The 15,798-nt window shown below is 40.0% G+C and overlaps 1 protein-coding gene across 1 annotated transcript; it reads left to right on the top strand.

The window, feature by feature from the left end:
• Positions 1–4,809: 4,809 nt before the first annotated feature.
• On the top strand, positions 4,810–14,790 carry bbof1a (basal body orientation factor 1a). Its single transcript, XM_063497694.1, has 11 exons — positions 4,810–4,853; positions 4,932–5,184; positions 6,531–6,596; positions 8,408–8,488; positions 8,582–8,662; positions 9,991–10,067; positions 12,178–12,322; positions 12,864–13,354; positions 13,552–13,656; positions 14,437–14,508; positions 14,688–14,790. The coding sequence occupies exons 1-11, from the start codon at positions 4,810–4,812 to the stop codon at positions 14,788–14,790; spliced, it is 1,518 nt and encodes a 505-aa protein (XP_063353764.1).
• Positions 14,791–15,798: the final 1,008 nt, after the last annotated feature.

Raw genomic sequence — 15,798 nt, 5'->3', positions numbered from 1 at the left:
TGTATATGATGAGGATTATTTTTGGCAGTGTTTTTCCCCTCCTCATCTTTACTGGTTATTCCAAAGCCCTAGAAAAAAAAATCCCTCAGGAAAGGAGAAAGGGGTTTATAAAGAAGTCAAATGAATGGCTCACACTGGAAAAAATTCCAAAGAAATGGTCCCAAAATACTTTTATGAGTGCATTTAGGACTTGTATAGTAACTTTGCCTCAGAAATGTCTCCATCCTACAACTCTGGACTTTCACTACTCCACAAGAGCTCAAATGTTGTTGCTGCTGCTGCTTAAATTAGGAGTGATGCAAGTTTATATCTGGCACATCTGCAGAGTTTCACAACAGTTACTGTAGTTTGTAACATTTTGAATGTCTTTGTTATAGGATCGTGTTTGCACTAATTTGGGGATTAACCTCTACCAAGTAAGTATTCCCGATTTTTGTTAGGAAGAAGAGTAAATTTCTTTGAAAGCAACATTTTATTTCAGATTGACAGCTGGACATAATTATAGCTATATTGTATTATTATTATGTACAATATCTACAAAATTATGTTTAGCTGACAGAGTGAATTGTGCAGTTATATATGTATTTATATACAAATTTAAAAGATTTTCTCTCCTCGACCGTCTCTTCACAATCCTATGATCACCATATGAAATCCGCTGCAGCTGTTTCACCAGCCTTAAAAAATGCAAATGTGACCTGCAATCCAGCTGTAATAAAAGTTGAAAGAATGTTAGCAATCATCTCACTCCCACTCATCTCTGTGTTAACCACAGGCTTTCCAAGGGAAAAAATATTTGGGCTGCAAAGCACATTTCATGAGAGAATGCATGAGTAGCTGTTTCTCCAATTTAGGTGGGCGGCTGGCATGCCATCATAAGCCATGCTGTAGAGAATCATCTAAAGCTTTCTCGCGTTATGTGTTTCCTGGTTAATGTTGAGGATGCAGAGGATATCCCACATCAGTGGAGTGCAGAGGCAACTCGGAGACCTTACGTGAACTGAGATTTGAACCGAGCTGTGATATTTTTCACCCACTTTGAATCAACAGAAAGAGGACAGAGATGTGAAAAAAACGGCGCTGGTAGTCTAGCAACTAAGGCATCCCTGGAGAAGTGACCCCATCTCAACCACCCTGTTTCGACTCACGCAACAACCGAGGCAGAAACCGAGCTATGGGCCTGCCCAGCCAGGAGGGTATGGGGGGAGGGGGGGGGGGGAGGGGGGGGGCAGAGGTCCCATCAGTGGGCACAAGAAAGTGCAGGATGTCCACGGAAAGGACAATATGGGGAGGGTGGGGCTTGGCACCAGAGTGCACCCATCATGCCATTCCCCTCCCAGGACACTCAACTGTGCAAAGCACTGTTCCAACACTGTAATTTGGACTAAAAATAATGGACTTTCTTTCCTCCTTCCTTTTTTCTAAATACTGTGGCTACTTTTTTCAATCCTGTGGCTCACCAGAATGGTCGTTCGCCCCTATCAAAGCGTACATGTGCAGGACCTCTCACTACATCTATGTGATCATACATGTCACATTGATATTGCACTTCTAACATGGCTGCAAGTTGCAATTGTATGAGATGACGTCAACAAATCCTGAGTAAAAATTTTCTATTAGAAATAATAAAGAAGCCTTTTTTTTTTTTTTTTGATTTGCTGAGTGAGTTTATTCTTAAATCATTGGTGCTTATGTTCAGACACATCCTGGGGCTACTGTTGCAATTGATATGTATAATGTGCAATGTTTGGACAACTCCACCTTGGGATATTTAGTGCTTCTGCCATGAATCACAGGACAATTTAGTTTTCAACACACACCTATATTTATGTTGCCACTAAAGTTGTGCAACTGGAATTTTCCTCCGTGTAAAATGTCACGTTAACCGAATATGTAAAACAGGTATTTAAGAAACAAATTATTATATTATTGCAGAATAAAGTTTAAAAAATAAATAATTAAAAATAATCTTTTGCTATATTCTGAGTTCAAGAGTGAACTGCTGCTGTATAAGCCTGCTGTGCAGTGCTTGTATGGCATGACACAGCACAAACACGCTGTGTTAAACAAGAGGTAGTTTCAATTCGGCGTTTGGTATTTTGTTCAAGTTAACTGAAACCGTAAAGCATGAGAAGGGACCCCAGCTTTGTAATCTACACTGTGCAATATATCATTAATATGCTGCAATGTTACCCTCAGGAATGCCATGTTTGTGGGTGTCCTACCCCAACAAGTCCATTGAAGAGACCCAAACCTTGTCATTACAATTCCAATGATAATGACAGCTTTGAAAAGTTCAGGGTTATTTCAGTTTGCTCTCTTCACTGTCATAGTAATTACCTTTAAATTTAGTCTTCAAGCTCTGTTCACGATGCCAGAGCACTGAACGCCCCTATATGGTTCAACTTACAGTATAGCCACACACAACTCGTATTGCGATATCTACTTTTCTTTTCTTTTTTTCTTCATTTTTTTCCAATTTGATGAATAATTTGCACTGGACACTCAGGCTCCTGCCTGCAGAAAGCTGAACAAGATGATATGAGAGAATTCAGTGGTTTTGAGCTTGAATTATGACCTGCACTAACTTTACATTGTTTCTATTGGATGAGCTTCTTCGAAGATGTAAGCCAACTGCATTTATGTTGATCATAGTGGTTTTCCCATAACCTCGGCAAAAAACAACTGTGGGGATAGCAAAGAAAAAAACACACAGTTCTTTTCAGGACAACATGAACAATACTGCTGACAGGAGCCAAATGTGTCTCATGTCATCATGTGGGAGGAGATCATGTGAAAACAGATCCTGTTTGATAGAGCCCAGCTTGAGACTACTATAATTACAAGACAAGTGACAAATACAGACAGTCCTATGTCAGCCTTGCACGTTGTTCAGCAGAACAGACATTTGCACATCATCTCTGACAGTGATTGATTGAGTCATCGAGTAGCTAACTGAACACTTTACCTGTAAAGAACAAGGTCGGAAGTGCTCTTCTGCAGTTGGAGATACAAAATACAAAACTGCAACCACAAAAACGAAAAAGAATCTGTTACTTTTGGCTTTAATTTATCAAACTTTTTTTTTTTTTTTTAATAATCAGCCAATAAATAACTTGTATAATGTTTGCAGCCAAAGGAAAAGGAACAGTACTACATGTAAACTATATAAAACTTTTCTATAGGGGTGAAACCAGACCAGCATGCAGTTCATACAGGCACAGGTTTGAGTAATGCAAGAATATTAATTACAAATAAATAAGTTACTGCTGGGGCATCTAAGTACTTTGTTTTCATGGTCATCTCTTGTACATGTTGGCTCACCATCACAGCTTAAGCCATTTGAGCCAATGTTCATCTTATCTGCACCTTACTATCATAAAATGTAGCAATACACTTATAATAATCTATCTATCATGCTATCAAACTAGGTCAGAAGTGACTGAATTTCAATTTTCTTGGAAAATACATGGCACAAAACTTGTCATTTAATTTGTCTATATTTTCTTTTTTCTTTCTGTCTTTTCCTTTCTTTTCTCCTCCAGCAGCTGCTGGCAGTTTAATGGTGTGGGGGATATTTCCTTGGCTGCCCATGTCCATGCCTTTATGATCACAGTGTAACCATCTTCTGATGACTGCTTCCAGCAGGATAATATTTGTTCACCTATTTCTAAAAAGGAATACTTAATAAAATTGCAGGTAAGTGCAAGATAAAGAAAAATCACTAACAAGCCAACAATCTCCTTTGAATAGCAGTTAAAGATACTGGAAAGATACTGAACATGAACTATCCCTTTCTGTAGCTGCTTCTAAATACACATCCTCTTCTACTTCTCTTGCCTACGGTTTGCCACAAGGTTTTGTTTTAAGCCCCAAAATTTTTCTAAGCAACAGATCTCACATAGGTGCTTAGACTCCATTAAAAGTTGGAAGGCTCCCAACATCCTGGTTTGTAGCCCTGACAGATTTGTGTCTAAGGTAATGGAAACTCTAGCACCCCTTGCCACATTTGTTAAGTCTTCTATCAGGAACCTTGGAATAACTTGTGACTCCGATTTCACATTGGACAATCAAATCTCTGGTTTGCTCTTGTTTTTATTACTTAAGAAATATTGCCAAGTTAAATGCCACTGTATCAGGCTGTGAACTGGAAATTGTTATTCATGCACTCATTTTATTTTGTCTAAGTAAAACCTCCTTGGAACGACCGAAGGTTGTTTAGAACCCAGCTGCAGGATTTCTGACTTAGTCTTCTGAGTAAGTAAGAGTGTTGCTGACCCAGATGCACTGGCTCCCCATTATGTTCACGGTCCATCTTAAGATTTGGCCTTTGACTTTTAGAGCTGTGCATAGACAAGCACCATCATACATTGGAGACCTGTTACATGCACATGTCCCAAGTAGGTCCCTGAAGTTATGTGACTAGTGTCTGCTGGTTGTTCATCATAAAAGGCTGAAAACTAAGGATACAGAGCTTTTTTAACAGTGCCACCTCCACCCCAGACTCAGGAACGCTTTCCCTGTGGGCTCGGTTCTCTTAAAGAAAAAAACAAAACAAAACAGCTGTTACTATTGAATAAAAAACAACGGAATTGCTGGAGACGGCTAGCAAAACCACTGTAACGAGCTATTTGTTGCATATCAATAAAGTTTATACAAAAAAGTCTACCTCGTGTCCTTGGCAACAACCTTTGACCCAAACATTCCCAGCAGGTTACTGGAGCTACTCGTCTTTCAATGTTATTATTTGCTCTCAGCTTTTCCTCTTTATTCTAGCACTCGGTTGTTGCAGCTGTAATTGTAGCAGCGATGCCGACGAAAAAAGCGTCCAAATCTAAAAAGGCCAAAGGCGGGTAAGTGTGCATTTTGTTGTTGTTAGCCGAGCTGAAGTACAAACGGAAACTTGAACTCCTCTTTGGGTTTTGTTTCAGGAAAGAAAAGAAGGAAGGCAAACGGGACTCGAAAACGGACAAAGAGTCGGACGTGGAGAAGGCCAAGGCCAACGCCGTCCTGTGGGAGCTGAGGTTAAAGGCCACCGAGCAGTCCCTGAGGGACTACACCGAGTCTTGTCAGAAGGTGGCACGCGCAAACGAGCATCTGACCAATCAGCTGTACCACGCGGAGAAAGACGCGATCCATATAGCAGGCCACTGGGAGAGACAGCTGGCAGCTAAAGAGGAAAAGGTCCGAGAATAACTCAAACTGAACATTTTAAAGCAATGCCAACCGAAAGTACAATAAAAGCTAATACAAAATTGTCAAACTTTCATATGTTAGGTGTAAATCAGGGGTGTCAAACGTAAGGCTGGGGGGCCAGAATCGGCCCAACAAAGTCTTCAATCTGGCCCTCTATGACTTTGGAAAGGAGGGCATAAATGTAGGGTTTTTCTACTGATATAGACTTCAGACCAAAGATGAAGCCAAAATTAATCAAGTCATAGATAAACAATCAAATGATGGAAAAGTTTCTGTTTTTTCACTATTTACTACAAAAATGTATGCTTTATATCTACAGTGGAAAAAAATGAATAAGAAATTTAAAGTGAATTAAGAAAACCTTTTTGTTTTATAATTACAGACAGTTTAGGCAATGTGCTACCAGAACGTTTTGAGTAATATTACACATTAATTTAACTTATCATTTAAACCAACATTTAAATTATCAGTTGTGCTGACAGATTTCTGTCATTTACTACTGTAGCATTTCTTTAAATGTAGAAAACTGAGACTTACTGCTGAAATTGCACTTCTTTTCTTTTATGAAGATATCTCAAGGATTAAATGTGTACTTAAAGTTCTTTCCACCAACAGAAAGGGGAGATTTACTGGACTGGCCCATTTAAGATCAAAGTTGGTAGATTAGGATAATTTCTACTTTCTATATACAACACCATAAAAAACAAAAATAATTTACTGAATAAAGAACAAAAATACTGCTGACCTGGCCTATAATGACACCAACCTCTCTCCCAAAAACCTTGGTAATCCTAACGAGGATCACCCTGTACAATCGCCAGTGCCTAGTGTCCTAATTCCTAGTTCCCATCTTAGCACCCCCCTTTTATCATTATTTCTATTTATATTTTGATTAATTACCTCTCCTTTTCAGCATTCTTATTGCTATCAAGAAGTAGTAGAAATCGTAGCAGCAGCAGTGATGGTGGGAGTGATGTTATTATTAATGTTATTACTAATGTTATTACTAATTATATTATTATAATTGTTGTTGTTGTTGTTGTGATTTTTTGATATCACACATATTCACATATGAAAAACATGAGTAATTTCCACATTTCTACTTTTTTCTCAAAATTGATTTTTGACTTTATTTTTTAATATGATCAACAATATTTTTTTTCTTAATGTGGCCCTAATACTCCGTCGTAATGTTCCACAGTAAAACACTCTCTGTTTAAAAAAGCTCAAAGTGTGCAGTGTGTGGCCCATGAATATGTAAAATTAGGTTGACAGCCCTCGTGTAAGTGATCAATGTGGTGTTTTCTTGGATGATTTAAACTGTCACTTTACAGATTTGTGTGCTGGAGAAGGCCTTACAAACTCAGCAGGGGCTTGCCCGAGAAGAGAAGGACAAATTGGTGAGTTCATATAAAACTCAGCCACACTAAAAGGAAGACGGGCACCTTCAGATCTAATTTGGTCCACGAAACATGCTCCACATGCCTAGTATGTACATGGCAGAAAACTCCAGTAGAGCTTGTGATTTACTGTACTTGTGTTAAACCTGTAGCATCACAAAAATGTGCTGCGCTGTGTCTCAACAGCTGTCTTGTGTGCAATTATGTGGATATTTATTATGTAAGAAAACAACCAAACAAAGTGACCATAAAGCAAAAAACAAACCCCACACATTCCAAGTTACATGGTCTAATGTTATTTAAATCCACGTCAGTGGCTACAGGAGAAAAAACATAATTTAAAAGTGCTTGGTTGGAGAAAAGCAGTCTCGTTGCTGGTCTTGATGTGTTAACCATATCACACATATCCTTACGCTAAAATGCAATTTCAAGTTACATAACATGCCCTAAAGGAACTTTTGACTCTTCCATCCCTGCACTCAGCTTCTTATAATTAAAATAAAGAAATTTTGCATTGCTCGCTTGACAAATGCAAGTGGAGACAAAAAATGTACAGAAAAACCTTTTGCTAGCAGCTGTTTTCCATCCTTCAGCTCTTTTTACATGATGGATGAAAAAAGAAGCCTGGTTTGGACCAACTTAAAACAAGCCTGTTACATAAATGTATGGACCTCTCACATACGACCAGTCAGTGGAAAATTCTGTGGCTAACTCCAGAGATGTGACCCAAAACATGCTGTTTACAGCCCTTTTCTTACTGTAAGGTCACATGAGCTGAATGCTTAATCCTTCCTGGAAGACCTTGAGTTGGCCTTGGATGCAGCGTTGGCATATAGGGCCTATTTTTGCCACCCTCTCTTGGCTTTCAGTGAAATGTAGAATTCATTTTAAAATGTTTTTTTCGTGGACTCTACATGGTCTGGCTTATACTACAGGCCTGCATCCTCTTTAATTATGTTATCAGTGTTTTTTAACTGTTTTTAAAACCAAGAGGCGTTTTGATGTTTTAGCAACCACAGCCTTCCCCCTTCCATCAGGTCAGCTGATTCAGTAGTTTGTGCTAAAAGCTAATTTTTGTAGGTTATTGTTTCCATAAACATTCACTCCATAGCTTTTATGTAAGTATGACTGCTTATCTCTGTGTAATGTATGTTTTGATGACTATCCAAACTATTCCAATAGTGATGCACTTCGCAGCTGTGTTTTAAAAAAGCTATTTTTATAACTGTCCTGCATATGTTCAATTTGCAGCATTAGGAAAAGAAAGATGTAGGCTATACTAATCGCTGTGAACTTTAAACTGGAAGGTATTTTTGGAAGGCTTGACCACTTGATAGATCACACACAGTGAAAATTGCAGATGACGCAAACCAGCTTGTGTAAATACTGTCGACTGGCTCTCTGAAGTCGACGAATGCGTACAGAGTTATCTGCAGAATAACCATTAGGCCTAACGTTGTAATCAGATGGTTGATAGCCTCTCATTTACTCGTCATGTACATGTTTGTGGGTGCGTGTTTTTCTAGTTTCTCATGACTTTGGTCATTTTGTCACATTTTGCTCAGACTGGCTTCTCCACAGTAGCATCTTGAGGTATTTAGCACGAGTGATCTATGCTGAAGTCGGTTTGCAAAAGAGCATTGGCCATTTGAACTCCACGATGAAATCTTCCTAAGTATTACAAGCTGCACTTGTGGGACTTTTGCACCAGATCCAGTCTAAGTGGATTTATGTGTACAGTTGAGACATGGCATTTAATACCCAGGATTCTGTTTTTGTGTCTGTGTGTGTGTGTTTGTCTAATTCAAAAGGTCAGTGAGCTTAACATGATCCAGGAAGAAATGAAGAAAATGAAAGAGATAGAAGTCCAAAGGGAGCAGGATATCATTCACGTGAGGACACACAAAAAAAACCACAAACAAAAATAGTTATTGCATGTAAGGATGTTAAAATGTGACCACTAACCATGGCTTTTCACATTCCAGATGAAACAAAGCAGTGATGATGCTCACAAGAAGCTAATACAACACCTAAGAGAGAAGGAGGATCAGTTCTTAAAAGAAATGGTAGGAAGATTCAAGATTCAAGCTTTATTGTCAATACAGTAGTATACACAGTATACAGTGTACCGAAATGCTGTTTCACCCTAAGCCCCCCATGGTGCATTTATAAATATATAAAGGATATATCTCCAAGAGATATAAAACTAGGAATTACAAATAAATAACATGCTAAGTTTCAGTAAAAATTAAGGGATAAAAAGGTACTAATTACTAACTATACAATTCTATACAATACTATAATGGTAACTATACAATATTAATTGTACGATAAACAAAGATAAACAAAGACAGGACAGAGACAATACAAAGTGGAATGTGCAGTAGGTATTGAATACCAGTTTCAAGTTATTGTCAGGATATTATTGATGAGACATGACAAAGACGTGCAAAATGCAAAATGTGCAAATATAATATAATTTAGGTGTGTGTTCAGAACTATGTGACTGAGCGTGCAAATAAGAATATTGTTCCCAGGTCCAGTTTGTAGTGGATTTGTGGTAGTTTTTGTTGTTTTTGTTTTTTGATGATTATTGTAAGGTGTATGTTTATATCAGTCCTTTTGTGGTAGTGAGTTGAGGGCTCTGACTGCTTGGGGGAAGAAGCTCTTGCAGTGTCTGGTCGTTACGGTTTTAATGCTGCGAAACCGTCTGCCAGATGGAAGGAGGGAGAACAGTGCATGTGAGGGGTGGAAGGCGTCCTTCACTATGCTGTTCGCACGTCGAATGATGTGTCTGTCATAGAGTTGGGAGATGGATGTGAGAGGAAGTCAGGAATATAATCCAAAAATTCTCCCCTGGGTTTGGAACTACACTAACTGGTCAACTTTGTTAGCTATGTCTTGCTAGTACCAGCTTGGACCCCCTTTTGGCTTTAGAAATGTCTTCATTCAGCAACACAGTTTCTGCAGATCCGTGATGTGAATCTTCTGTTCCACCTTGTCCCAAAAGTGCTCTTCCTATCAGCTTAAAGCAGTCTGGCCATTCTTCTCTGATGTCTGGTATCAACAAGACATTTTCTCCCACAGAACTGCTGCTCACTGCATATTCTTTCGTTTTTTGGCTGCTGTCTGTAAACTCTAGAGATGGTCATGAGTGAAAAATCCTGAGCAGAGCAGCAATTTCTGAAACACTCAGAACCATTTGGTACCAAATGGTCAAAGTCACTTAAATGACATTTTTTCCCCATCTGATGCTCGGTTTGACCAGGTACAAATGTCTAAATGCATTGCGTGGCTGTCATCTGATTTGCTGTTTTTCAAAAGATGTTGGTGAAAAAGAAGCTTTAATATTGAAAGGTGAAAGAGTGAAAAAGCTTTGTAAATTTCCCTTCAGGAACGCTTGGAGAAAGAAACAAAGGCATGTAGTCAAACAATGGCCAAGATGGCGGAGGACCACCGTGAAGCCATTGTGTGAGTGCTTTTTTTGTTTGTTTGTTTGTTTTGCTGTCACTTTAAAGTCTAATTTTGCTCTTTAAATTGCACTGTCATGCAAAGTGCAAAGAGAAAATAATTTACTCATATGAGTGATTATGTATAAAAATAGATTTAGCTAGAACTGATGTTATTTTTTGACCACGCCGGCTCGTCATGTTCCAAGGAACACATCCTCAGCCATGCTGCAGGGAGGAAAAAGTAAAGTGTGTGTGTGGAAGGCCATAGTTTATTACTTTTGAGGCCATAAGATGTGCAGTGCCTCTGCTGTGTTTAGTTATTTTTTACAGCTCATAAAACATTTACATTGATACTGGTGTGGTCCTGTCGGTTTGATCTTAGTGTCGGTAATTGATTTAATTTTGGACACATGTGGGTGATCTTAAAAAGTCAAGTGCAGTCATTCAGTTAATTCACTTTACAAGACTTACAAAAGAAAATGTGTGCCCTATGTCCTTATTATATTATTCTAATATGCACTACTTAATAACTTTGAAATATGCAGTCATGGTAAAAATAATATTTTCTTTCAATTACATTCAAGTTTTATGTATCAGGACATCAACAGATGACATATTCGTCAAGGACATCTTTTAATGAACAAAAACTAAGCAAGAACAAAGAAGCAGTGTGTGAAAAACTAAGTACATCCCCACCACCTTTATTGTCTGGTTAAAGTACACTGAGTTGAAGTATAATGAAATGTGCTGTATGAATAAAATTGCCATCGTCATTTAGCAGAAATAACGTTACTGTGTGACCGTGTGCCTCTTATATCATTGTGGAGGAATTCTGACCCACTCTTCTTTACAGTTTTGCTTCAGTTTATTGAGGTTTGCAGAAATTACTCATGCACAGCTCTCTTAAGATCATTTCACTCGGGTTAAAGGTGGCGCTTTGACCAGGTCATTTTTAGTCTTTTTCTTTTTTTGGCCATTCTGTTATAGATTTGATGCTGTGCTTGGGATCATTGTCCTGACCACTGGCATGACCGAGTTTCAGTCAGGCTTTAGCTGTCGGACAGATGGCCTCTCGTTTTGATTCTAGAATACTTTGGTGTACGGAGGAGTTCATGGTCGACTCAATGACTGCAAGGTGCCCAGGTTCTGTGGCTGTAAAACAAACCCAAACCATCACTCCTCCAACACCATGCTTGGCAGTCGGTTTGAGGTATTTGTGCTGATATCCTGTGTTTGCTTGTCATGAAATGTGGCACTATAAATTATGGGCAACAACTCCATTTTGGTCTTGTTTCTCCAAAGGATATTGTTCTAGAGGTTTTGTGGTTTGTCTAAGATGCATCTTTGCAAACCGAAGTCATACTGACATGTCTTTTTTTAGAAAGACGAGGCGAAGATGCAATACTTGTTTGTTTTTTTTCTTCTTGTACTGTAGTTACATGCTAAGTGGGGCCTTAGTAGTCTTTTTTTTTTATTTCTCTTAGCTGGAACATCCACTTTTGCAAAGATTGGCAACTTCCTTGAGTGTTTTTCACTTGCGAACAATCCTTCACTGTAGAAGGACTTCAGATTGTTTAAAAATGACCTTATAACCATTCCCAGATTCTCTAAGATCATTGCTGATATTTTTCCTAATTGGAATTGTGTCTACACACATCTGAATGCGCCAGACGCACAAACTGCAAAAACCTTTGCTTCTGTGAACGTGGTCACATTTCAGATCATTTGAGTAGCAGCATCTGACTGATAGTTGTTCTCATAATCCCTGTGTAACGAGTTTTCCCCATACACTGCTTCATCAGCCAAGTTGTTCTTAAATCAGTATTGACTCAGTATAATATGCCATGTTTTATAGATCATCTGAGGTTGTATTTATCTTATTTTAAGTGCTCATAAAGACTAAACACTTTTTATTGTGTCCTGATGCACAAAACCTTAGAACTGACAGAGTTTATAGTTTTATTTTAATTTTTTGGACTGTATTTCACTAATAAATAAATGAATATTTCTTTTTGCAGCAGTCTAGGAATTGACTGCAAGTACTGCTGAACACAATATCAAGACTGGTGCATGTTCATAACTGTTGATTAATTTTTCAGTGTCTCTCTTTTACGCTGTAAACTGTTTAGGCGATTGAAAGATGCTTTGCACTCTGTGATCAAGGAGCGCGATTGCCTCAGTGACAAGCTGAAATATCACATAAAGGAGGCAGAGGATCTGCAGAAGTTAGCAAAGTTACTGACTGAGGAAAACACCTCACTGGCATTGGACAAGGTATGTTTAAACCAAAGGACAGCAAACACCAGAGTAGCTATTAGGCACCAGCAGTCCCTGGACAGAGGCCGTTCATCTCCATAAAGACATTTTAAATCACTTTCAGTTATGAAACACTTGTCAGATCTGTGCAGAATATATTTCAGGTGGTTTTTCCCTTGTGTTGTTTACTTGTGCTGATCCTGTGTATTTTGCTTGTGGTCCCACTCCCACCCCCCTCATCTTCTGACTACTATCCAGCCTCTCAGCGGTCAGTGGTTGTGGTGAGTTTCCACTGGTGTCTGGGTTCAAATAAAGTAGCTTATCCTTGGCCGTTTTCTGGCTGTGATTCTTAAACATAAATAAATACTGGGCACATTAATCTTACCTCTGATGATGACAGCTAATCAGTAGAGTAAACCTGGCTTACTGAAACTTTGACCACTCACTGAGCAGAACAGGCTGGAACACAAGTCAATATCTGTTCCTTGTTCTACACTGGAATAAAAGTGAGAGGATTTTCTAAAATTAACTCTGTGTTATCCGTTTCCTGCTCACCCAGAGCATGCTGGAGTTGACGGTAAAGGACAACGCAGCACAGTTAGGGACTCAAAAACAGAAGCTATCTGAACTGAGAGCTGAGGTGGCTTCCCTCGAGGAGGCCCTACAGCTCAAAGCCGTGGAGATTGAGCAGCAGGAGAAGAAGGAGAAGGCGAACCTGGTCACCATCCAGGCCAGCCAGGTGGAGCTGGACAAGTTGCAGAAAGTGCTCGCGATGCGAGAAAAGGAACTGAAGCATGTGAAGCAACTGGCGAGCACCATTGTAGCAAAGCGCCAAGAGCTGGAGGAGTTCTTCCATGAAGCACTGGGTCATGTGAGGAAGGAGATCAAGGACAGCAGGCTCCAATACAAAAAGGAGGCACTGCAGAGTTATCGTAGGAGGTTTAGAGAAGCCACAGCAGGAAAGATAAAGTTCCCACCCATCCGCACCTTCCATAAAACTGCCCACAGTACCAACTCTGTCTATTCAGACATGGAGGCGGCTGCGACATGGTAGGTCTCCTGCCCTTCTCATCATTTCCATACGCTGTGTGTATCTTCCTGATATTTTTAATTCCTTATGTTTACTAGTGCTGATTCCCAGCTTGTTCAGTGGTCAGCAAACATCTTTGTGGTTCATATTCATTAAGTAAAGGAATTTACACAACAAAAGTGACACTGAAATGTGATTTCATCTGCTTGTCTTGAAGGACGGATCAACCGGGGGGCGAAGTTGAAATCTCTGATCTCACTTGGGAGCAAAAGGAACAAGTGCTCCGGCTTCTCTTTGCTAAAATGAATGGATGCAGAGAAAGGTAATAAAACGCTGCAATTATTTGTTTATGTTTGACTTAGCAAAAGTCGTGCCGGACGCTTTGTTCGCTCATTGACTTCATCCCGATTTTAATACATTCGAATCCTTTTGTAATCCCCCAGAATGAACTGACACTGCTGCGGCAATTAACTCCGAAGAACAAAGTGCAGTGACACTGTGCAGTGGTTCAGTCACAACTTCTGATGACTCCTCCCTCTTTTTAATGTTTTAAACAGCCATTTTCTCAGCAGAAGAGGATACCATAAAACATCAGTTAGGCTTCAAGCAATTTTCTTTTCCATGCAGCTGCTTAAAAAGAATGAAGAAAGAGTCTGGGCACAATAGTAAAAATAGGCCCAGGCCGCAGAGTCGTGTGCTTGGAAACAAACATCTGGTCACGTCGATTTGCTTTCACCCTATTGGCCTCTCTTCACGTGCACTCGCAGCTTATTTTGTTCTTTGAACACTTGTGGTCAGAGAGCAGCTGGTAACATGATTTTCAGGAAGGAGTGTGCAGGAGAGCTGGACGTATAGGGGCAAGGCAGGCATGAGGAGAAGTATATTCAGGTTAACCTCGGTCTGGCAGCTAGACCAGCAGAATAACACAGAACATTTGGCAGCTGAAGTTTGCAGCATGCAAATCCATGTGCGTTGTGCTGACCCGGAGTAACCCCTTCGCTAGACAGGCTGGAGGCCTCAGTGAAAAGACACCACTGTGCTAAAACATGACTTTTCACTGTGAGGTTCTGTATTTAACCGCAACTCCGCATTTTCCTGACAGCCAAGTCAGCCGACAGGTGGCTCTGCCGGCCTCCACTGAGAAGAGGAGCTTCACGGAGAGCGATGTAGCCGGGTAAGACGCTGAAGGAATGCACAAGAATAAAAACTGTACCTCATCCTTGCAATTAAGAAGCCCTTTAAGATTTATTGGTCCCCACATTCCATGTTTAGCCAAAAAAGCAGCGGCTGTGAGAACATGAGTGCCTACATGTGATTTATCAACACATTGGCATGATGACGACTTTCTTCCAGAATTAGAGAGGAGCTGTCCCCGGCGACCATGAGCACCCCGGCGCCATCAGAGTCCACGCTGCACTCGCGGCCAGCCGCCCAGCCAGATACACACATCACGTGACCTCCGAGTGGCCTCTGTGTCTCACATTAAACTGTGCTTGCGTGTTTCCTCAAGAGTGTCAACCCAACTAGAATATAGGATGTGTGTTTGTACTTGTTCAAAATATCTTACCATGCACTCATGTGCGGTGTGGCATGCAAGTGCTTTTGCACGTTCTGTCTGTTGTACCTCATTTTAAAAAAACAAAACAAAAAAAAAACATCTATTTGTGACTACAGAGTGCTGATAATAACATATGCACCAGATGACATGAGGATATCAGCGTGCTCACACGCCTCCTCGTTACCTCCACTTACAGCTTTTTTTTGCATATTTGCGCCTTCCAGCAAGGATGTGACAAGCAGTTAGAACAGAAGTAGCATCTTATGATAAGCTGAACAACTGGGTCACCTGTACAAATGTCTGCATTTTGTATAGCCGCTGTTAATGTTAAGTTATAATTCAACACTCAAGGTGCACCCTGAACCTTGAGTGTGGAGCCTGATTTTACAGTTATGGGCACAGTTGGTTCACGGAACCCCCCCACCCACACGTGGGGTAAGTGGTTAAAAGAAATGGATGGATAGATGTTTTTTTTAATCATTTTTGAGGGGTTTTATCATTTATGATTCAAACCCAGGCCTCTAGAATTTACAGCTTATCTGTCACTTGCTCAATCCAGTGAGCTATAGTTGTGCCTGTGTATTGATAGATTTGATATAACATGTTAGCACATTGACTCTCCTCATGTTACTGACATATTAGCCTATATTATCTGATGAGTCATTTACACAGCACCTGAACATAAGCTTGATAAGAATCAGCACAGTGGAGGTGCAGCATTTGCACATTAATGCACTTGATGAATGGATAAACATGAGTTACGTTTACAGGAAGATGCCTCATTGTGGCAGAGTAGAAAAGGGGGTCATGGGAGGAGAGAGGTGTAAGATAGCATAATCAAAAGCAACCGGTGTGGCTCCAGGCAGCTTTCATTTCTGTGAAACACACAAACACAGCAAGTGTATA

This window comes from Pelmatolapia mariae, linkage group LG16_19 (assembly GCF_036321145.2).
Source record: "Pelmatolapia mariae isolate MD_Pm_ZW linkage group LG16_19, Pm_UMD_F_2, whole genome shotgun sequence".
Taxonomy (NCBI): domain Eukaryota; kingdom Metazoa; phylum Chordata; class Actinopteri; order Cichliformes; family Cichlidae; genus Pelmatolapia; species Pelmatolapia mariae.
The sequence above is the reverse complement of the archived record's forward strand: the minus strand, read 5'-3'. Positions and strand labels throughout refer to the sequence as shown.